This window comes from Delphinus delphis, chromosome 17 (genome assembly GCF_949987515.2).
Source record: "Delphinus delphis chromosome 17, mDelDel1.2, whole genome shotgun sequence".
NCBI classification, from domain to species: Eukaryota; Metazoa; Chordata; class Mammalia; order Artiodactyla; family Delphinidae; genus Delphinus; species Delphinus delphis.
In genome coordinates, this window is record NC_082699.1 from 9,586,709 (window position 1) to 9,610,152 (window position 23,444).

Here is a 23,444-nt window from a genome sequence, read left to right on the forward strand (position 1 = left end):
CAGAGCTTATGTAAATTGATGGTCCTCCCCACGACCCCTGCCATTACTCCTTTAATATGGGGAAAAAAGGCCTGAGAAAGAGGAACTTAGATATTCAGTACCTGTCTTAGAGTTATGTAGCCTTGGCATGTTTCTTTGTTTTTGTTCTTTTTTTTTTTTAATTTTTTTTTTCAAATTTCTTCAGCTTTCCAGGCAGTAGTTGAAAGGTCATGTGTTAAAACCAAATGAAAAGCCAAAGGAATGAATATCAGTAGCATATGTGTGTATGTGAGTGTGTGTGTGTGTAGAAATAAACTAGGTATTTGCATCTGTATTTATTTTCAACCAGATTAAAAAGAGATTTCACAGAAGACATTTTAAACAGCTTTCTGACAAAGGTTCAGATATAAAAAAAGACATTAATGCTGAGTTTCTTTCACATATAGACACAGCCTCTTCTTCCCCTTCAGTTCCTGTGTTTAGTTTGGTGAGGAAACATCCATCCACAATGAAGGCGCAACTTTCACTGTTTTAAAGGAAAGCCTCCAGTGTTTCATCATTGTAGATCTATTTTTACATCATTCAGGAGTGTTGCACAGGCCCAATGCTAGACAGATTACTGCCTCACAGTGGTTCCTGGATGGTTTTGATGCTTGGATCTATTGTCCTGGTATCTAGTCTTAATGTAACTCCCCTAATTTATTAATAATAAAATTATCACCAATCAATATCATACTTGTAACATTTCCATCATGTTTATAATACAATAATATATAATATTAATAATCTCAAATTTATTAACAGCTTGGGCAGCAGTTCCCAAACTTTTTTTTTTTTTTTTTTTTTTTTTTTTTTTATTTATCTGTCTCTCTGATACTGTTACATCAAATCTAATGTGCAGTTCCCAAACTTTTTAGTCTCAGGACCCTGTTACCCTGAAATGATTGAGTAACCAAAGAGCTTTTGTTCATGTGGGTTTTATCCATATTTACCATACTGGAAACTAAAACTGAAAAAGTTTGAAGCGCTTATTGTTCGATTTAATAGCAGCTGGATTTTCATCTTTCTTGTATATGTAATCCTCTGGAGAACTGGACTGTACACTCAGGAGAGAATGAGTGAAAAGTCCTGGTATGAATCTGAGTATGAACTTGTCACTGCAGACGCCCTCTGGGAACCACGGCTCTGGGGACACTGTTGGTGTGCTGCGTGGTGTTCGCGGTCCCCTGTGTGAATGGCTGTCCTAAGATCTTTTGGGTCCCGTTGGGAAACTCTCCACCATTCACGGGTACACAGCCCCCCACCTTCCTACAGACACACACCAATCTTTTTCCTTCATGATCTACTAACAGAAAGTCCAACACGCATCTCGGTTAACATCTTCATTACAAGGGATCTATTGATTCATAGCTTTTAGTTAACACTGAACTTTTTTCCTGTAACTTCGTATCATTTCCTTACCCTATCCGCTGCTTTATTCCTTACCCTATCCGCTGCTTTAAAACTAATTTGAGCGTTAAACATGAGTGGTTTAACGCTCAAATTAGTTTTGATTTGTATTTGTAAGGGGTTTGTGTGGGGATATCTGCAGGGGAATGTTTGCTTTTATCCTTGGTCCTCCTTGCCTGACCTGACCCGGCTCAGCATCCTCTGTCTTCCTTTTTCCTCTGCTCTTCTTTCCGTACCGCCGCTCTAACTTACCAAGCTGCAAGCAGAGGCGGTGGTAACAAACGCAGGGACAACGGCAAGCGAGCAGGGGTTCCCCTGCCCCACTTTGCTCAGCTGTGTTTCTCTCCCGTCCAGGTCGGCCGTCCTGCTCATGTCCTTAACCAGCCCGGACTGCCCTCCGGCCTCAGATCCCAGCTCCTTCTTTCTGCCCTGGCCCCGTCCTCCAGCCGCACTGGCTTGCTTTCTTCCCACAAACTTCAGTTTCATTCCCACTTCCGAGTTCTTCCGTCCTCTGCCCGGATCAGATATTTGCTCTCTTCTACGGGGCTCCGCTAGGTTTACTTCCTCAGAGAGGACGTCCCTGGTCACCACAGCTGAATCAGTTACTCTGCCACTCCATTCTCTTACCCTCTACCTTCTTCCTAGCACTCATCCAGAAGTGTTCGTGTATCGCTTTTTTCTTTTTGAAATTAAAAAAAAATTTTTTTAAGGCAATAATTTATTTATTTTTGGCTGTGTTGGGTCTTCGTTGCTGCGCGTGGGTTTTCTCTAGTTGCGGTGAGCGGGGGCTATTCTTCGTTGCGGTGCGCGGGCTTCTCATTGCAGTGGCTTCTTTTGTTGCGGAGCACGGGCTCTAGGTGCACGGGCTTCAGTAGTTGTGGCACGAGGGCTCAGTAGTTGTGGCTCATGGGCTCTAGAGCGCAGGCTCAGTAGTTGTGGCACACGGACTTAGTTGCTTCGGGGCATGTGGGATCTTCCCGGACCAGGGCTTGAACCCGTGTCCCCTGCATTGACAGGCGGATTCTTAACCACTGCGCCACCAGGGAAGCCCCTCACGTATGGCTTTGTAAACTGTGAGATTCGGAGGGAAGGGACTTTGTCTGGCACGGAAGCTGCTCCATAGCTACCGGTTTAATGAGTCATTGACGCCTCCCATCTGCTCCTGGATTGGGATGGATGGAGCCTTTGCTATCGATCTGCGATGGCGGCCTTCGTTGCTTGAGATCCAGAAGTCAGTCTATGAATTGGTGATGCAAAGAGCAGGGAAAAGTTGCTGCTGCTAATTATTGTTTGAGAAAAAGCCATGTGACTTTCATTTTCCTTACCAAGGACCTGCTGACTGCCTGACCATATCTCCATTCCATCTCAAGTATTCTATTTGCCTGCTCTTTTGAAATCCGCCAGCTTCCCTCCCTCCCTCCCTCCCTCCTTTCTTTCTTTTTTTCCAAAATTGCCTTTGATTGCCATTTACACTGGATTTTGTCTGGGTCAGATAAAGTGGGGGAATAGAGTGTGACTGGCCCTGCGATGGTTAAGAGTGCTGGGAAGCACCGGGGAGGCCATTGACTCACATCTTTCAGTTTATAGAGGAAGAAACAGGCTGGGATGCTATGACTTTCCCAGGGTCCCAGTTAATGACAGGAGGACTTCCAAGCCCAGATTTTCTAGCTCCAACTTCAAAGCCAAATGCTTCTAAGTCTGTGCCCAAACCTTCTCCATAGCTGTTGACCAACCAAACAATTAAACGCCTCTGTTTTCTTGTTTGTAAAGTGAGAAAAATCCTCGCTCAGACTTGTTTGGAGGCTTCAGTGAGAATGCGCGCTGCGGGGCCTGCTGAAGCCTCCGGGGTGTGTCAGCACTGGCTCCCTGCTCTCCGCTCTCCTGCAGTGCTGGCTCCTCGAGTAGAAGAACCTGTTTTTTCCCTAATTGGCCTGGTGTTTGTCTCCTTCTCTGCATTCAAACTGTAGATCTTCCACACCCTTTCCAAAGCCATGGGTGGGCTTTTCAGCTTTCACAGGGCCAACGCTGTCTAGACAAGTGAAGTGTTAAAAGTTTTGTTTTAAAAAATGAGTCTGATTTTTAGAGATTGATGTTTCCTTATTATCGAAACATATATATCACTTTTCACTTCAGAAATGTAGCTACGTCTTTAAGTTACCCTAATACCTCTACCATATAGAAGAATGTTCCACCATAAGAGAATCCGTATTTGTGATACAGGGGTGACGCTTCCAATTTCAGATAAAGGAGTAAGGATCTTATCAACTGGCTTCTGTACTGCCCAGCTTAATGTGGTTCGTAACTGAGCAATTACAAAATAAAACAAAAAAGTTTTTTAATTACATAAAACGACAGAAGAGGGAGCTATTGAGGTTTGATTACATTTTCCATTGCCCTGGTTGAGGTTTTTCTTTAAACTATAATATTTTGACTTAGATTTTCTCAATTGTCAACAGACAGGAAAAGTTTGATTATACTGGAGGATGCATATTCACTTCGGAGGATTACAAAAAATGAGTTTATTTTTTTCTATCATCTGGCCCCCTTCCATTCTTTATCATTCCCCAAACTCCTGTAAAGGTAATTGGTATAAGAAGAGTCACGGTGATTTTGCAGTGGTAATTTTAGAAATGAATCTACTCCTGCAAAGGTAATTGGTATAAGAAAAGTCACGGTGATCTTACAGTGGTAATTTTAGAAATGAATCTACTCCATTAGTGTAAATCCGGGTCATCGGGATCAGCTGTTCTACGAGCCGCTGTCCTAACTTGTGCTTTTGTCTGGCTTCCCGGAAACTTCTACTGGGCCTCAAAGTCTTACAGGGATTTTTGCTTGTATGATATGAGACCTGAAAGTCTTGAAATTCACAGGCACGGTTGACCTAGACAAGACACGCCGTGTGCATGCGCGGGTGGCATGTGCAGTGTGTGGATGGATGGGTGACGGGGAGGGAGGTGGAAAAAGTTTGTTTCGGGCCTTTCTCCACAATCGTCTTTAGGTCACGCCCATGTGTGTGATTTACTCCTGCTCTCCAGGCCCTGCGACCTGCTGGCCCTGTGCCCCCTAACTGGACCCTCAGCTTCCGAGCTCTCCCCACTCCTAGCCCACCCTCCCCACTTCAGCCATCGTCTTCATTTTTTTCAACACAAGTTGGAATTCCTCCTCTGGGAATTTCTCCTTTTGTGCATAAGTGCCTAAAAAAGGGTGTGGGGATGTGGGGATACTCCTTGCAGTGCTGTTTGTAATAGCAAATTAAACCATAGAAACAAGTCTGCTGGTCTAAAGAGTAAATGGTGTAAAGAGTAAATTCCTAACAATGAAACACTGGGTAGCCATTAATGCTGATGTGAGAAGATGGTGATGAATTTTCTTAAATTAAAAAAACTCACGGCACATATGATTTGTACCATGAGTTTTAATTGAAAGAAAAGATTCACATATAATTTTAATACATAATTTAAGCAATTTAAAAAGGATTTTATAGCTGAAGTTCTTTGAAATATACGTAGGACATTCATAACAATGGCTACTTCTGAACATGGTGCTAGCCTTTCTGGGTGTGGAGGAGGAAAGAGGAGAGGCTTTGCTTTTTGTCTTATAACTTTCTTTGGTTTGAACTATCTACCGAGAGCTTATACTTGTAATTAAGAACATAATTTAAATGCAGATGAAAGGGGAAGGGTGGGGTGAGGGATTGGGATTTTGGGATTGACATGTACACACCGCTATATTTAAAACAGGCTTCCCTGGTGGTGCAGTGGTTAAGAATCCGCCTGCCAATGCAGGGGACACGGGTTCCAGCCCTGGTCCGTGAAGATCCCACATGCCGTGGAGCAACTAAGCCTGTGCACCACAACTACTGAGCCTGCGCTCTAGAGCCCGTGAGCCACAACTACTGAGCCCGCATGCTACAACTACTGAAGCCCACGCACCTAGAGCCCGTGCTCCGCAACAAGAGAAGCCACCGCAATGAGAAGCCGGCACACCGCAATGAAGAGCAGCCCCCGCTCGCTGCAACTAGAGAAAGCCGGCATGCAGCAACGAAGACCCAACGCAGCCAAAATAAATTTAGTAAAGAAAAAAGAGCATTAAAATAGATAACCAACAAGGACCTACTGTATAGCACAGGGCACTATACTCAATATTCTGTAACAACCTAAATGGGAAAAGAATTTGAAAAAGAATAGATACATGTATATGTATAACTGAATCACTTTGATGTACACCTGAAACTAACACAACATTGTTAATCAACTCTACTCCAAGATAAAATAAAAATTAGAAAACAAACAAATGAATAAATCTACTGACCTTCCCAGATTGAATCACAGCATCAGTGTCTCCCTGAAGCCTTTCATGTACCCCTGGGTCTGCTTTAGATGGTGTTCCTCTGTGATCACCCAGCTGGAATCCTTCTCTCTGCTTGGGGTAGCTTGTATACTAGAACCAGAAGGGTTCTGATGTCAGGCAGAACTGGGTAAAATCATGACTCAACCTTTACCTGACGTGGACAACATATTTAACCTCCTTTAGCCTGAGTTCCTTCACCATAAACGTGGGAATATTGATGCCATTTTGCAAGATTATTGTGAGGGGCAGAGTGAATTTATGCGAAAGCTCATCTGATGACAGGCAGATATAGGTGTTCAATAAGAGGTAACGGAATTTTTAGAGAATGGAGATTGCTTTCTCCATTCTCATAGCCTTGCTACTTTGTCAAATAAAAGTAGTAATGCTTTTTACACAGGTTTTTCTTCTGTGGCATGACATCATTCTCTAGACTTCTGTATCGAATTTTACCTGTGCTGTCTCTCAGCTAGCTATTTGGATGGACAATCTTGATTGTGGCCTAATACCAAAGCCTGCTGCCATGTGTCCAGTGGTCCTTTAGTGGCTTACCTCCAAGGTGAATCCAGTGGTGACATCCAGGCACTCTATTAGGAAGAGCACAGTTATAGGAAACTCAGCCTGAAAATTTGGCATTCTCCAATCAACTGTATAGGTAGTTTCTACTACCAATGGTGTGAGTTTTGTGTGGCCGGCATGGAGCAGGGAAGAGCAGGTAAGCTGAGCTGCTGCATCAGAGATAGTGGGTGGTTTCGCAATTTTAACAGTGTCACCCCCTCTTATGAGTGACCCCTCTTTAAAGGCACTTCGCCCATACTGCTTTTTATGATGCCTTCTTTTGAAATTGTAAGTAGCATTTGTCCTGTGGCAGCGTCTCGTCAATGCAAATTTTTGAATGAATGAATGAATCCATGATTTTTGCCCAAGTTTGATAATCTTCCCAAGCATCTAATTTTATGTCATTTTGTTTAATGAGGTATAATCAAACATTTTCTTTTGCTTCTTGGGAAACATTTAGATGGCAAGAACCACAGATCAACTTGATTGTTCCATAAAGATATAAATGCTACTGGCAGAGTTCACTTATTTAGAAGATGTTTCTGGAACATGGTACTGCATGAATGTGATAAGGTGATGTATCCAGGTGAGTGAAATACATGTCAGAAATATCTCCTACAAAAATTCAGTGCTGTCCGTCTCCTTTAGTTCCTTTCAGCAACAAGCTGGAAGTGTGCTTGGTTTCAGCTTTGTTTCTTTTGACACTTTGCTTTTTATCAGCAACAAGAGATGTGTTGTTTTATCTTCTGTTTTGAATCTGTTTTAAACCGACCTCCCCGCCCCCCGATGCCAAGAACAAATTAAAGGGCTCTTTTTCTTGATAGCTAAGATTGTTATCCCAGGAAATGAGTCAGTGAAAATGTGTCTGCATAAAATAGCAGTAGCAAAATCTGTTCTTAATGAAATGCATTGCTCTGGCAAGAGCCCGGAGCTCAGCAAAGAGGTCAGATGATTCTCCCAGATCACCACGGCCAAAACTTTTGCCAGTCAAGTCAAGATGCCAAGTTATATACCTGGGAGGAGATACTTCCGAAAGTACCTCTTCAATAAGCCTATTTGGGATGAAAAAAAATGGCCACAGTTCCTTTGTTATGCCTCTGATTGGGAGTTAGAGTTTATCTTCCCCTGGAATCTGTCCTGTCCTGTGACTGCTTCACCAACAGAAGGCAGCTCAAGTGACACTTGCCTATGTGGATCTAAGCATTAAGGTCTGGAAGCTTCATTCTGGGGAGCCCTAAGTTGCCATATAAAAAATCTGGCCACCCTGGAGAGACCACAAGACACTACACGCAGAGAAAGTCCAATCCATCCCAATGTCCAAGGGAAACCTCGAAATAATTTCAGTCTCATTCCCCTCCTGATTACAGTCTGTCACAAAAACTTATGACCTATGGATTTGGCTTTGGGACGGGTAGAACATGGAAGAGACTCAAGGGGATTGTTAGTGAGACCTGGAAGGACAGAGAGAAAATTGTCATTGGAGGTTGGAGAAGAGGTGACCCAAGTTACCTGTGGCTGAAAACTTGGCAGAAAGTTGATAGTGTCGAATGAAAAAAAATGTACGACCTAAAAGTTGAAAATTACGTTTTATTCAGCAGACTTTCTGGAAGACATCCTCTCAGATGGCTCTGAGGGACTCCTCCAAAGAGGTCAGGGAGGAGCCAGGATATGCAGGAGTTTTGGCAGAAAAAAACTAGGCAATCGAAACATCAAAAGATGACTGTTTATTAAAGAAACCCAGGCATCTCAAGTTAATGAGTTAGCGCTTTTCTCTGTATGGGAAGATGCAAGAGTCTGGGCTCACTGAAATCATTCCTTTGATATGCACCTTAACCATCTAGGGCCAATATCCTCTTTCTACCCATCCTGAATCCCTTCAGGGTGCACAGTCAGGGGAGCTACAATGGCTGATGGCTTGATGGCCGCAACATCCTTTGTTTACTGATCTAGCAGGCCGCATTCTTCACCTGCAAAAGTATGGAAAATAGGGGACTTCTCTGGCGGTCCAGTGGTTAGGACTCTGCACTTCCATTGCAGGGGGGCCCAGGTTTGATCCCTGGTCGGGGTACTAAGATCCCGCAAGCCGTGTGACCAAAAAAAATATATAGAAAATAGAAAATACACCTAATGAACTTGTGGTTAGAGCTTAATGCATACATTCGCTATACCTCTCTCGACATCTTTGCAAGGATGGCGTCAATATCCTTATTACCGAGGTGAGGAAGTTCAAACTACAAGAGATGAAATATCTTTGCCCCATATCCCACAGCTGGTAAGTGGCAGGGTCATGCTTACAACGCATTTTGGGTAAGGGGATTGCCAGGCGGAATAAAAAGTTCCAGTGGGTTTCTTTTAGCTGTAAATGAAAAGGTATCAATGGTGAAAGAGGAACTAAGAAAGAAATTATTGAGTTTTTGAGAGAAGTTAAAGGAGATATTTCTTAGCAGGAAACTCTTAGAAACTCAGCCAGTGTGTCTGACAAGAGAAAAGGAAAGGTTCTATTGTAAGAGGGTGACTGGCAGTAACTAGGCTGTCTCACACGTGGCCAGTGCCTTGAGCCATTATGCAAATGATTTAGTTGGAACAGAATCATGCTCCACAGAAAGGCTTCGGATTTCTGTTTCAGTGACTACATCATGGCCAACACAGGGAGACCTCCTCCAGGCTGATAAATCCGTGGAAATGCCATGGAGTAAGCTCTTCAAAGCACGAGACCTACAGGTTTCCCTGACTAGCTGCACAACGGAAAAAAAAGGCACCTCGAATAACGAGCCCCGTTCCTACAGAATGGCTGATGAGTTCTCAAACTCGGCCCCTCAGCGTGGAGAACTCCACTGGTTTTGTTGCTGGTATTGGAGTCCCCATGCTGGAGGCTGTGATCTCTGCCCAGGACAACGACTGACCTTCCCACCCTCCAAACGAAGCACTGGCTCTGTAATCTGAATCAAAACCCAAGAATGGGACTAAAACCAACCCCCCTTCAAAGGAACCCAGCAATAAGGCAATATGCTGATGGATTAACAGGAGCTTCCCAAGGAGAGACAGAGGGGGTGAGCTTTGGAGAAATTGGGCCCATATGGCAACTGGGGGAAGTGGGTTCCAGGAGGCAGCTGTCCACCTAACTGAAACAGAAAGTGCCTCTTTAGAGCCAGATTCCTCCGTGGTACTTGACCTCCAGCTACTGGAGAGAACTGATCAGGGAGCTGCCTGACCCTGCATTCCTGTGTCCTGCTTTAACAGCCTATAAGGAAAAGGTAGGCTAAGGGTGAGACCAAGAAGGAACCGACCGTAGAAGGAACTCTCTGACCCTAGAAGGAACTGAAGACCTTATACTCCATTGAGGGTACAATGGGATAGAATGGAAGGGCTGGGGCTACAAACTTTGATGGCTCTTTTGTCTATCTTCTCAGGTTCTTTTGTGGGTGAGTGCCCCTCATTCAATTGGCTGGATTTGACAATAGGAGTGAAATGTGGAAGGGAAGTGACTGTCATTTAATAACACTGTCACTAACTGGATGGGGCTGTCTCGCCCCTGTGAGGCACCATTGTTGCTCTCATTGCTGATAATGCTTATTAAGCATAAGAGGGTTCTCCCAATGGAGGGGAATTGCTTCTAGAAGGATAACATGGGATGGAGGCACTAACCAGGCTTCCAGTTCCATCCATGTTATGCAACAAAAGCGATATAGAAGTACTATCTAGAAATAAACATCTTCAAAGCCATGATTAAGGACTTTAAGACAACAGAGGTATTGAGAGATGTAATTCTTTGTAACAGTTCAGTGTGGCCATTGAAAAGGCTAATGGAGGCTGGACACTTCAGGTGGATTATTGCCACTGAATTCAGTTGTTATAGCCCTGGCTATCCCAGATGTTGTGTATCAAAACTGGTGGCACCTGAAATGTCATCTAGGATATTGCTGATTCCTTTTTTCTTTTTTTTTATAAATTCGTTTTATTTACTTATTTAGCTGCGTTGGGTCTTCGTTTCTGTGCGAGGGCTTTCTCTGGTTGCGGCGAGCAGGGGCCACCCTTCGTCGCGGTGCGTGGGCCTCTCACTGTTGCGGCCTCTCCTGCTGTGGAGCACAGGCTCCAGATGCGCAGGCTCAGTAGTTGTGGCTCATGGGCCCAGTTGCTCCGCGGCATGTGGGATCTTCCCAGACCACGGCTCGAACCCGTGTCCCCTGCATTGGCATGCAGATTATCAACCACTGCGCCACCAGGGAAGCCCCCTGATTCCTTTTTTGAAATGCCTTTGGCCTAAGGAGATCAAGATCAATGCCTTTACCTGGCTGGGGCTTCAATAGACATTTATGGTACCACAAGAGGAGTATGTGAGTTCTCAAGTTATTTGCCACCAGTAGGTGACCTGAGACGTGAAGGAACTCTCTCTCCCTTCAGGGGACTGAGTGTCACTGCAATGATGGCATTATGCAGACAGGCCCTACATTAGTTATCTATTTCTGGGTAACAAATTACTACAAACTTGGTAGCTTAAAATAATACATATTTATTATGCATAGTTTCTGGCATGGCTTAGCTGGGTCTTCTGCTTCAGGGTCTCTCATGAAACAGCGGTCAAGGTGTGGGTCAGGGCTGGGCTCTCATCTGGAGGGTCAGCTAGGAAAGAATCTGCTTCCAAGCAGATACCCTTTGCCACAGAGGGTCTTTGTACTTACACTTTTTTCTGCCAGGAACACTTTCTCCAGCTCTTTGGAAGTCTAATTCATTCTCATTCTTTACATCTTTGGTTAAAGATCACCTTCTCAAAAAGGCCTTTCTTGACCACTCTATATAAGCTAACCTCTGTCGGTTATTACATAACCATGTTGATTTCCCTTGTTTATATATTTATCATTTAACTTTCCCATTTCAGAGGAAGTCCTATCAGTGCAGGATGTCTTGGTCCTGCAAGGGTGCTGTGAATATCTAAGAAAGGGCAATATAAGATTCTGTTACCGCTGCCATAGCTATGTTTAGTCACATCAGGGTCAAATCTTCTAGAATGTAAACTGTTAGAATGTAAGACCCTTACATGTGTATATGGACACTGGTGGGCAAAACTGAATGCTTAACAAGTACTCTTTCACTATGATAATTGTGCTTTGTAGTCAGTTATTTGGGGGTAGCTATGAATACAATAAATATAAAATTAGAATGTCGAATTAAACTTTTGAGAAAGAATTTACAAGTGTGTATGACTGCACAATGTATTAATTTAGGGATTAATCTTGAAACATTTCAAAATTGGTTTCAAATGGCTGAATTTGTCTAAATTGAGGGAGATTTTGTGATTGGTAGCCAGCGCATTTTTTTTTTAAATTTTGTGTTCATTTCCTGCATTACCAAAGATCTTTTAAATATGTTATCCCACCAGAGTAATGCAGTTAGATTTCTAATAGGGATTTTAAACAATATAATTTCATGTATTAATTTTACATTCTCAAGGGAAAACAGTGAGAGATGAAAAGCAAAAGGCAATGTGGCAGACAACTTCTGACAGAGCTTGCAATTACCCCACCTCCTGGTATTCCTGTCCTTGTGGGAGCTCCTCCCTTTAGGTGTGAACTGGACTTGATACTTGCTCCTAAGGAGCAGAAAATGGCAAAGGTGGGGAACATCACTTCCAAAATGAGGTTATAATAGATTGTGACTTCTGTCTTGCTTGCACTCTCTTTGGCTCCTCTCATGGGCTTGCTCTGACGAAACAAGCTGGAGAGACCCATGTGGGGAGCAGCTGAGGGTAGCCTCAAGCCCATCACCTTTAAAAAGCTGAGGCCCTCAGTCCAACAGTTGTTGAGGAACAAGTCCTGCCAACAACCACCGCAGTGAGTTTGGAAGCAAACCTTCCCCAGTTGAGCCTTCAGATGAGACCGCAGCCCAAGATGACACCTCGATTGAAGCCTTGTGAGAGACTCTGACACAGAGGACCATGTCAGGCTGGGCCCAGATTCCTGATGCACAGAAACTGTGAGCAAATAAGTACATGTTGTTTTAAGCTGCTAATTTTTGGCATAGTTTGAAACACAGCAATAGATAACTCGTATAGCAAACTTTTATAATAATATTAAGGGAATTAGGTAAAAATATTAGTTGAAAGTATATTTTGTGCTACACCTTTATCTGTATTATCTCATTATTCCTCAGCTCCAACCTGTTGTTCACTTTTGACTGGCAATTTCCTGGACTTCAAAAAATTAGCATAAGCAGTTATTGCACTCTGAAATTTCCATTTAGGCTTTGTGCCAGTTATCAATTTATTGCCCGTCAGCTCCAAATTCATCTTTCAATATCTACTCTGTCATAAAGGACAGGCCAACTTTAAACATTTTTCCTTTATAGTGAGCATATTAAGCTTTCTCGTAGAGGGCACCGGAAGGAGTTTGCAGAAGGAATGGGCTTTTGTGTTGGTTCTGGTGCCTACCCTGTCTGTCAGCAGTGTGGGTGTGAGAACGTCACTGGTGCTCTGCCCCGGCCATGAATCAGGAACGCATGGTTCTCTGACGATCCTGCATCCCTGGCCTGGACTGATGATCACAGACACTGCACCCTAGGCCCTCTGCCCACACTGGCACCCCACCTCCCTCTGCGTGCCTGCTCCCTCCGTCTCTGGTTTGTCTCCTGAAGCTCTCCTGATGTAAACTTTAGGCACTCCAGACCTCTTACCTGCACTGGTGCCCCTCCCCCCTTGCTCACCTGTGGGCATGCCCACCAGCCACAGCTTGCTTGTGTCACAGAGGCTGCTTCCTGTTTGCCCTGTGATTGTGCGCCCACAAATCTGTCTGCCAACTAGTGGCCTGAAACTCTTCCTTCTCCACTGAGATCTGGACCCCAGCCTGGGGAAGGGGACCACCTCCTATGTTTGTCTTCCCTCGGGTACTCTCTCTTATATAGTTTCACCCTTGAGTCATAGTGTAGTTATGTTAAACTTCATGTTAAACTTCCTCTGCTTAAATTGCTGTGGAGATTCTGTCTCCTGATTGGACCCAGACTGACGTAGGCCTGTTGAGGAGCATTGGCTGACCTGTGGTACCTTGACACTAGCATGTTGTGGCCCCTTTCCCCAGTGATGCAGAGAAGCAGCATGGTAGAGGGACAAGCACAAGCAGCAGGATCAGGGGACAAGGGATCTCTGGTTCTATGACCAACTGACTCTAAAAGTTCATGTAGGCCATTCACTTCTTCAGCATCCGTGTACAGAGAATCGATTTTGTCCCTGCCATTGCACTAAATGTTGGCGCTTCTGCTATGAATAAGACACCATCATCCCCATTTGCCTTCAAGGAACTCAGTGTCTAGTGGAGATGGGGGAAGACAGATATGGGACAAAGTATTATTATACTTCTATAATTGATGTATGCACAAAGAGAGCTCAGAGGAGGAGAAGGATACCAGTTACTGTTCTGGTAAAAAAAGAAAGGCTTTACAGAGGAGGTGATATTTTGAGGCCTGAAGAATGAATAAGCTGGGGAAGGGCATTTCAAGCAGACAGGGCAGCATGTACAAAGATGTAGTGGTGAGATAAGGAAATAAGAATACTAATAACTTACAGAGAAGTTACTATATAGCACTCACCAGGCTGAGAATTGTACATGGAATTTAAGCCCCGTTAATCAATTCTAATGAAGTAATCCTCATATAAACCCTGTGAGGTTGGCTAGAAAGTTCTTAGTATTGTTGAATCTCAGTAAGGATGTGTTGAAGGACCAAAAGGTGAGCTATCCCTGTTTTGAAAACGAGGAAATGGAGGAAGAGAAACATGCAGTCTGTCCATTGCACTTAGCTGCTCTGTTCTAACTGGCATGTGACGGATGGCAGAGGGGCATGGGCTAGGGTTGGAAAGGTAGGCAGGGCTGCGTCACTGAGGAGCTTTTGTAATGTCACCTCTTTGAGCCCAGTTTCCTCAGCTGCAAAGTGAGCATGTTGGCCTGGAGACCTCTGGCTCATAGAGTCTCTGAGTACTCCACAATCCACCATGTTCTCTGGGATAAGATTCTGTAACCTTATTTTAATTACCCATTAGCCTTTAATATTCTTCTTCCCATGAAATTTTCTGAGCTCAGGAGGAGGAAATGTGTATTGTTTTTCCCCAAGAAAAGATAATGTGGAGTTGGGTCATGACTAATTCCCTGAGGTCACTTGCCTATAAGTCCTGGGAGTCTGAGATATTGATAGTGGCTGGTGGGGAAAGGGTGGGGTGCCATTCACTGAGGGGCAGATGGACCAAGTGTCCTCCTACTAGATGAGTGTCTAAGGAAGATGAACTGATGGGGTGGGCAGTTACGTCTTCAGATCCATCCCACAGATGTTAACAACCACAATGGCCTTGTACGAATAATACCGAGTCAGTGACTCCAAGCCAGATTATGGCTGTGAATATGGTGGGTTCTCTGTGTTAGGCTGTCTCCAGGACAACCTTGACTTAACAAGAGACACATGACAGTGGAGCAGAAAAAGCACGGGTTTTGAAGCTGGCCATGGCTGTGAATCCCTGCTGTGGCATTTACTAGCTGTTTGACCTTGATCATATTCTCTGTACCTCTCTGAGCGTCAGTCCCCTCATCTTAACATGGTGAAATAAATACCTATTTCACAAACTTGCAATTATGCTTAACTGAGATATGATATGAAGTGTGATTCTATTAGAAGAGGGGCTCAACAAAAAGAAGCTGGGGTTAGTATTAGTCGAGTCCTCTACTCTTGCTAAAGCAGAGAAAAGATGAGGGAGGCAGCTTGAATGAATGATGAGATGAGGGCTGAATATAAAATTTTAATGGACATAGATTATTTGAATGATACTAACCTGAATTCAAGTTAATTTTAGTCTGCAGACTCGATGTCTGTGTTAAAACCTCCTTCCCTGGTATTCGTGTTCCTCAACCATTGTTCTCTAGACCTTTAATACTGTCATCATTCTTAATTCCTCGGTGACGCCTTATGCTAACCCAAAGCCTCAAAGTACATCCACTGTAATTACTTTCCCAAGATATTTGGTGACAAGTTTGATCTCATTATAAATTGTTGAATGGTTGCTGGAACCAATTTTATTGACCTTGATCTTTTGAGAAACTGATATCCTTCTTTGTTTTCTGCTTGACTTGGTGGTGTGCTAACAATTACTGAGATTTATTAAGGTGCTTCAGAAACTGTTTCTTCTGTGTTGGAAACATAGCCTCTTGTCTTTTATAACTCAGAAGACATGCAAGCTTTTGTTGTTGTTTTGCAGAAGCAAGCTTTTCTTGGAACTGGGTAGTTTTGCTTTTAGGAGAAGCCTCTCATCAATAGATTATCTGAGATTTCATACATACTACAAAAAGCTTAGAATATCAGTCTGTAGGCACATCAGCTTAAAAGATTTCAATGTAGTCAGGTAAGATTCTGAGCCATGTAGGCCATGTTCAACACTGGCAATGGGTTGTTCTTGTTTTTAAAAAAGGAAGAAGTGGAGGAGGGAAGGATAAAGAAAAGAAAAATTACAAAAACTAAAAATGCACTCCCATTTGGGACCAAGTTGTTTAAATATCTGATATTGTTGAAGGCTGTCAAGGTTGAGTCTTGAGTCACTAGTAAGTGAAGTAGTTGATGTGATGTAAGTCTGAAAAGGCTGATCACTGAAGCCAATTTCTTCTCTCTCCCCGTCTCTCCCTACCTCCACCCCTCCCATCTTCTCCTCTCTTCCTCCTTCCCTTTCTCACTTTTTAATTTTTTAAATTAAATGTTTTTCTTTATATGTACGCACACATATATATATACACGTATATATATAATTGAATGTAATGCTTACATGGAATCATATCGTTATCTGGGGAGGCTGTAACATGTTTTTCTCCTTTGTTTGCCTCTTCTTGCTTCTCTCCTTTGCTCCTCCCTAAATCAGGCAGACCTTACCCCTTATGAATGTGTTTTACTCCATGTTCTATAATTATAAACAAGCTACATATAGATACACTTCTGTATGCACATGAATACACACAGAAGGCCATTTTTCAGTTCTTTTTAAAAATGGCATTATATTATTCCTACTTTCATGTGTTTTCTTTTTCTCAAGAAAACTTCAAGGAACTCTCTTCAAGTATGTAGTATCATTCTAACCATTGTTTTAAGTGATGCAAATTATTTCATGGTGTAATTTTATCTTAATATATTCAAGCATCCCCCAGATTGATAGACAGCCGCTTTGCTTGTAGTTTGTGACCATATCGACAGTACTGCAAAAAACATAGCTGTAGATATTTTTAGGTGCCTTTATTTTTATGTGATAGATTACCGGTAGAATTGCTCCCATCCAAGGGGGTAAGTCTGTTAAATTTTATTAGGTGTTGCTAGATTGTTTTCCAGAAGGACTATAAAATTGACCTTTCACCTAGTAGTATGAGTCTCCCTTCCCCCTACATTCTTGTCAGTAGTAGGCGTTTCTTGCACTTTAACTTTTGCTGGATGTGATACCTCATTGTTACATTTTAGTTTTGTATTTTTTTGCATTTACTTGACTACTAGTGAATCTGAAATCTTTTTGTGTGTGTGCTGGTCACTCAGATTTGCTTTTCTGTGAACTATTTTTATATCTTTTCCCATGTTATTGCAGATGATAACACTTTGTCAATCTTCACATTACAGATGATAACACTTTGTCAATCTTCAAAGTTGTGACTTCCCCCCCCCTCCCCCCGCCCAAAGCACTGCTTGCCTGTGCTATTTTTTTTTTTTTTTTTTTTGCGGTACGCGGGCCTCTCACTGCCGTGGCCTCTACCGTTGCGGAGCACAGGCTCCGGACGCGCAGGTTCAGCGGCCATGGCTCACGGGCCCAGCCGCTCCGCAGCATGTGGGATCTTCGCGGACCGGGGCACGAACCCGCGTTCCCTGCATCGGCAGGCGGACTCTCAACCACCGCGCCACCAGGGAAGCCCTGTGCTATCTATTGATTTTGTTTACGACCCTTTCACCCTAATGAAAAAAATTGTATTGTCAAATCTTCTTTTCCTCCCTTCCTCATTCCCTGTCTAGTTTTTTTCTTTCTTTCAGATTTCAGTTTTTCTCACTTGGTTAATAAATTTTCTCCATACCTAGATTACATATGCAGTCTCTTACATTTTCTTCAAACATTTTCATTTATCTTATTTGTTTATACAGATAACTCCTGTATGCACCTGGAGATGACTTTGTATATAGTGTAAATAAAGGCCCGCCCGCTTTTGCATTCTCCTCATGGAGCCCTGGCTATGCCATTATGCTTTTGAAATGAATCAGTTCATTACTCGTGAAATTAATGTATCCCCTTGTGACATATACACTGGGATCTATTTCTGGATTGTCTATATTATTCCACTGATTTATTATTTTTAATATATTTTCATGTCAATACCATAATGATTTTATTACAGTGGCTTTACAGTACATCTCCCATTGTCATTAGATTTTTAAATAGTTTTCTTGGCTATTCCAGATATTTATTCTTCCCTATGAAATTCAAGATGATCCTAATGAAATAAAAGATTCTTTTGGGATACTTAGAATTACATTGATTTACATTATTACTTTTGGGAGAACTGACATTTTATTATTGTCTTCCTATGCAACTATGTTATATCTTTGCATTTGTTCCAATTTTGTTTTATGTCTTTTAGTAATATTTGTACTGTTCTTCACATCTCTGCTGTTCTTGTATTGTTACTGCTTTGTAGTTTTTGTCACTTCTGTGAATGGAATATTTTCTCAGTTTGTATTTGTAAGTGTTATTATTTCTGCAGAGAAAAGCTACTGAGTTAGTATTTATCTTGAACCCATCAGACAGACTATTTCAGTGAGTTTATTGATCATATTTACCATCCATTCAACAGCTATGTATTGAGCACTTTTCTAAGCACTAGGGATAGAGCAGTTGATAAAACATACAAGACCTCTGCCCTAATGGAACTCACATTCTAATGCTTATAGTAACCAGAGTGGGGCATATGGTCTCAACCCTTGAGAGTGAGTGGCATGACAGGCTGAAGGAACAAACTCAGGGTATTTATATGACTTAGTGGTGGCCTGCAGGATATGGCAAAGTGACAGTCAACTAGGACAGTGAGTCTCCCTCACAATCTGACTTTTCTGAATTCTCTGTGCTGTGGTCAGAGCTTTCCACACTTTTCCCCCTCAGTGCACCTCTCTTTCCCCACGACATCTTTTCTTTTCTATGTCACATGCTTTCAGAGTGTAGGTGCTCTGAGACAAACCTTTTAGCTTATGAAGTGGGGATGCACCCAAAATCCTTGTGTGGCCATTTGGAACTCAAGAAGAAAGGTAACAAGAAACAGTACTGTTATTTATCTAAGCCCTTCTAGAAACCGATTTGTTAATTACTATGTCATCTTTAGTTCCTTTATCCATATATTTGTAGACCTTTCATGGATTTTCATCTTTAGTTCCTTTATCCATATATTTGTAGACCTTTCATGGATTTTCATCATGAGTGCTATGTTAAGGTGTAAATAGATTATTATTACTCTGGTACTCCTATGTACTCATTCAATTATGTCAAAAGACATGATGTGGTCTGATGTAGCTCAGGCTCTTATAAATATGTGCTGATAACCTGGCTACATATCCTTCTTTCCAAGATAGACAAAATTAATTTCCTTGTTGTATTTTCAAATAATTTTTAGATACCAAGAAACAAGTCATGTTAGTGGTTCACCGTTGACTCTGTCTCTTCTGGAGTTTGACTTACATCATTTTCTACAGCTCTGAAATAATTCCTTTGATGACTATAATAAATCAAAGATGTCTTTTCCAATAATTTGCTGCCTCATAATCCTGATAAGATTGTTAATCTTTATTATTGCCTGTCTAGACTCTCACATCTAGGGGTTGATTATGACAAATCTGAATTGTGCATTAATCCCTCTCTAGTTTGTTTTCAAGCTTATTAACTGAAATTTATAAACCAATTTCTGTTTACACGCCTCTGGAACAAGAATATGATGCTGGATTGTTTCAGAGGCTCCATGTACATAGTAACTGTTGATCAAGAAAGATTCTTTTTTTAAATTTTTTTTCCTACTTACTTACTTAATTAATTAATTTCTTTTTGGCTGTGTTGGGTCTTCGTTGCTGCGTGTGGGCTTTCTCTAGTTGCGGCGAGTGAGGGCTACTCTTCGTTGTGGTGCGTGGGCTTCTCACTGCGGTGGCTTCCCTTGTTGAGGAGCACGGGCTCTAGGCGCACGGGCTTCAGTAATTGTGGCACGCGAGTTCAGTAGTTGTGGCTTGCAGGCTTAGTTGCTCCGAGTCATGTGGGATCTTCCTGGACCAGGGATCAAACCCATGTGCCTTGCATTGGCAGGCGGATTCTTAACCACTGCGTCACCAGGGAAGCCCAAGAAAAGATTCTTTAAGTGATTTAGCTATTTAACTTTTTGGGGGGCCAAGTAGACTATGGGATGAACTACATGGCAGACGGAAGGGTGCTGAGGCCTAATAATCACGCTTACTGTGAGTGAGAGACACTCAAAGATGAGAATCATGTCAGTGTGCTCTGATCTCTTCCTTCTCCTTGTTGCAAAGAACCATGCACTCTCTGCATTATATTAAGGCAATTTTTTAGTATTTCCCTTATTACTACTGGTTTCTCCAATGTGGACACGATGTTTCTTGAAAATAAAAATTATGTCTTTACTTATTGATTTCTGACCAATCTTTATCACCCAGCCCATGAGCCACACAAGCATACATATGACACTTAATGAAAGTTGATGTGTGGGCTTGGAGGGCTGAGCCAGGCCAGGTGGTCCTGGGTGAGGTTATGCAGTTGCTGGTTGTGCTACATCAATACGATTAAACCTCTCATGCAGTTTTCCTGCTACCAAAGCGTCTTAACACAGAGATAACAACCTAAGGCTAAACATCTGAGTCAAGTCCTTTCGGAAACCAGATGTGATGAGTCAATGTTCGCTCTGGGAGAACAGGGAGGCCTGGTGGGGGGAAGGGGGCAGCAAATTACCTCTCTGAGGGCATAGCAGGGGGGTAACAGCTGGATGTCCAGATGGTGCCCTCTTCTGCTTCAGGATGCTCAGACAGGTGGCGAATTACCAGAATCAGAACGTCCCTCTACACTGGTCACTGGGAGCAGTACCTTCGGCTGAGAACTCTGCCCTTTAAGGAAGTAGTTTAAAAGGGTAGGTTGAATTCAGTGGCTGTTTCCCATTTTCCCCATGTTTGAGTGTGGATTCCTTATAGTCTTGGCTATTTAAGAATACCAAGAAATATTTGCCTTTCAAGAGGCCGGAGTCACGGTACAAGGAGCAGTTACGAAGAAACTCCTCCTAAGTGTTTACACGGGAAGGGTAGAAAGTTGGCCATCGGTTTGCACTTTAGGTAGAAACTGACTGAAAATTTAGGGTTAGAGTCCAAACAAGAAGTCTGCTTTCTCCTTGAGTCTCGTTTGTGTTGCCATTTAGGACAGAAATGCTAGTAATTGCTACCATTAATTATACGCTTATAATATCCATAGTGAATCCGCACAACAAAACTGAAAGATAAATGCAATTGTCCCCATTTTGCAGATGAGAAAATGAGGTACAGAGCATATAGAGCAACTATGTTATTTACCAAAAGTCACTTAGCTAATAAGTAGCAGTACCTGGTACAGCTTGAATCTATGGCAATAGAACTCAAAACCCCATGAACTGTTAAAAACTCTGTACTATGCTAAAAAAAGAACATGAAGCGGCTTCTACAGAGACTATTCCTCATTGTTTTGGGGTTGTATTCATAGGCAGGGACCTTGCTCTGTACAGTGATTAATAATCCACAACAGAACATGTTTGAAGCATTTCTTTGGGCATATCAAAAATATAAATGGGCATTTTTACAGGTAATTATCTAAATCCCTACTTGCACTTGCTTTATGGCAAGATATTTACATCTGCAACAGCATACCCATATTGGTAGAGTTCAAACTGTTATGTTTCTATACAGGTAGTTTTAATTTTAAAATTATTGTAGAGAACCACTTTGGCCACCAGATGGCAGCAATGCAGGATTTTGAAAGCTTTTCAAATAAAATCTCAGAGAATATATATTTAAATTTTACTAATTCAGCTTGTGCTCTACTGAAATATACCTTTACATTATCTTGAGAGAAAGGTATATTTCATTTTGGCATAGGGAAAATAAGATTAAACTCTGAATTACTGGAAGCCTGGATTAATGAGGTTTTAATATATAGACATGTTTACAATAATTAGCAGGATGGATTCTTTTTTAAAGAATCTATCACATTCATTATAGCACATAAATGTGTAATTTCAAGTACAAATGGTTCTTATCTTGAAGCAGAACAGACAGAACTGTATTTGGTTGCACTTGTTAGCAGGAGCTTTAAGTTAGACTGCAGATTTTACGATAATAACACTACATTTTAATAACACAGTGTATGATTTAGGCTGTTCTCTCTCAGTTAGTCTGAATTAGTGTTTATTTTATTATACGTTTCAATACCAAATTCAAATATGGTAATGGCAGAAGTAGCAATAATAATGACAATAATAATATATCACATCAAAGGAGTTCTGAATAGTCGACCAAGCATTCTCCTGTAACCTATCTCATTTTGTGATTGATAGAGCTGGTAGACTGATTTATGTATAAGTTCAGATATTACAGAAAGATATTACAGTATTTGTTCAGGAAATACATCTCTCTTTCTTCCTTTCCTAGATGACGATTTGGCCCTCCTGACCAGCATAAACAGCTCAGTTTGAAAAACATGGAGGAAAATAGATGCATAATTTTGTGGAGGATCACCTCTGTCTCAAACTCTTAGAAGATTGATTCCTAAGGGAATCCCTTTGGTAGGAGTTACTGTGTCCCTCCTGTGTAACCATCAGTGAGGTTCTGTGAAATGACAGACAGCATTCTTGGATTATATTCAATTTCAAATTACAATTAAAAAAATTAAAAATCACTTAACTCCACATCTACTGTCAAACCTGTGACTTAACAGGTTTCCAACACATCTGAGAATTCATTAGTGTTCCTCTTCCTTTGTTCTTTGACTTGTCTTGACTCTATGTGCAGTGTACTGATTCCTCCTCAGCCATGCAAGAAGACCTAAAAGTATCTGTCTACAATACTTATTTTTTAATGCAGAACAATTCCTCTCCCAAGGCTAGTGCTAATTATACTGTCAGGATGCAGTGGTGGAGTTAGCTCAGTTAAAAAGAAAGACAGGGAAGAAAAGCTATTGATAACTTGAGGCAAAGGTCTGAGTGTGAGAACACAGCAGAAACACTTGGTGGGCGGGGAATTAAATTTCCGTGTGACTCTATGTGGACGTGCGTAGATGACTTAGTCGGTTAAGGATGATAATTCCTTTTTTGCTTGGCTCCATATCTAAGGCCCTCCAACTGATTTCTCTCTCAGAAGAATGTCCCTGTCTGTCCTTAGAGGATAGACGGGGCAGACTTTCTGCTCCCCGCTCTTTGTTTGGGGGTCGTATATACTGTGTCCTGGGACCTAGCCATCAGTTCCACTGTCTCTAAAATCCAGCTGCTCATCAGGGATGTCCCTCTTGTCCCCACTACCGGGGGAACTCCACGCGGCTGGGCCACCCCCTGCTGGGTTGTCTTGAGCACCCTCCTTAGGCTCTCTGAACCTGTTTCATCATCAGTAATGTCGGGGTGTGAACACCTACATGTTATCATGTATGCAAATGTATGCAAAGAGCCCTCGTATATTGTCTGGGGTGTTTCTAACCCCCTTGCTCCTTTCTGTTCTTTTTAATCTTTCCTCAAATTCTTCTTCCAAGAGGGATAGCAGTCAACGTTTTGCAGACTGACAGTCCCCAGTGCTTCCTTCTTTCTCTGCATATTGTCTTTTTCTTTTAATGAGGTATAACTGACATAAAATTATTAGTTTCAGCTGTGCATATTGTTTAACTATAATGATTCCAAGAGTTTTGTATTTAGTGGGCTTGTAAAATGTAAAGAAAGTTTTGAAGGCTGATATAAGGTTGCAGACATTTTATTTAGCCAAGTACTTAAAAAAAAACCCCACTACCACCTACTGTTACCGTCATTTAATAAAAGATATATTTTAACAACCAAAAGGTAAAGAGGATGTAAGTTTGA

At 42.0% G+C, this 23,444-nt stretch overlaps 1 protein-coding gene across 2 annotated transcripts in view; it reads left to right on the forward strand.

The window, feature by feature from the left end:
- The window catches only part of YTHDF3 (YTH N6-methyladenosine RNA binding protein F3), a 44,425-nt gene extending 38,672 nt beyond the window's left edge, over nt 1-5,753 (forward strand). For both annotated transcript variants that reach the window (XM_059994703.1, XM_059994704.1), the window contains one exon: nt 5,169-5,753. In XM_059994703.1, the coding sequence (XP_059850686.1) occupies nt 5,169-5,291 (123 nt within the window). In that variant the 3' untranslated portion in view covers nt 5,292-5,753. The remainder of the gene's footprint in view (nt 1-5,168) is intronic.
- Nucleotides 5,754-23,444: the final 17,691 nt, after the last annotated feature.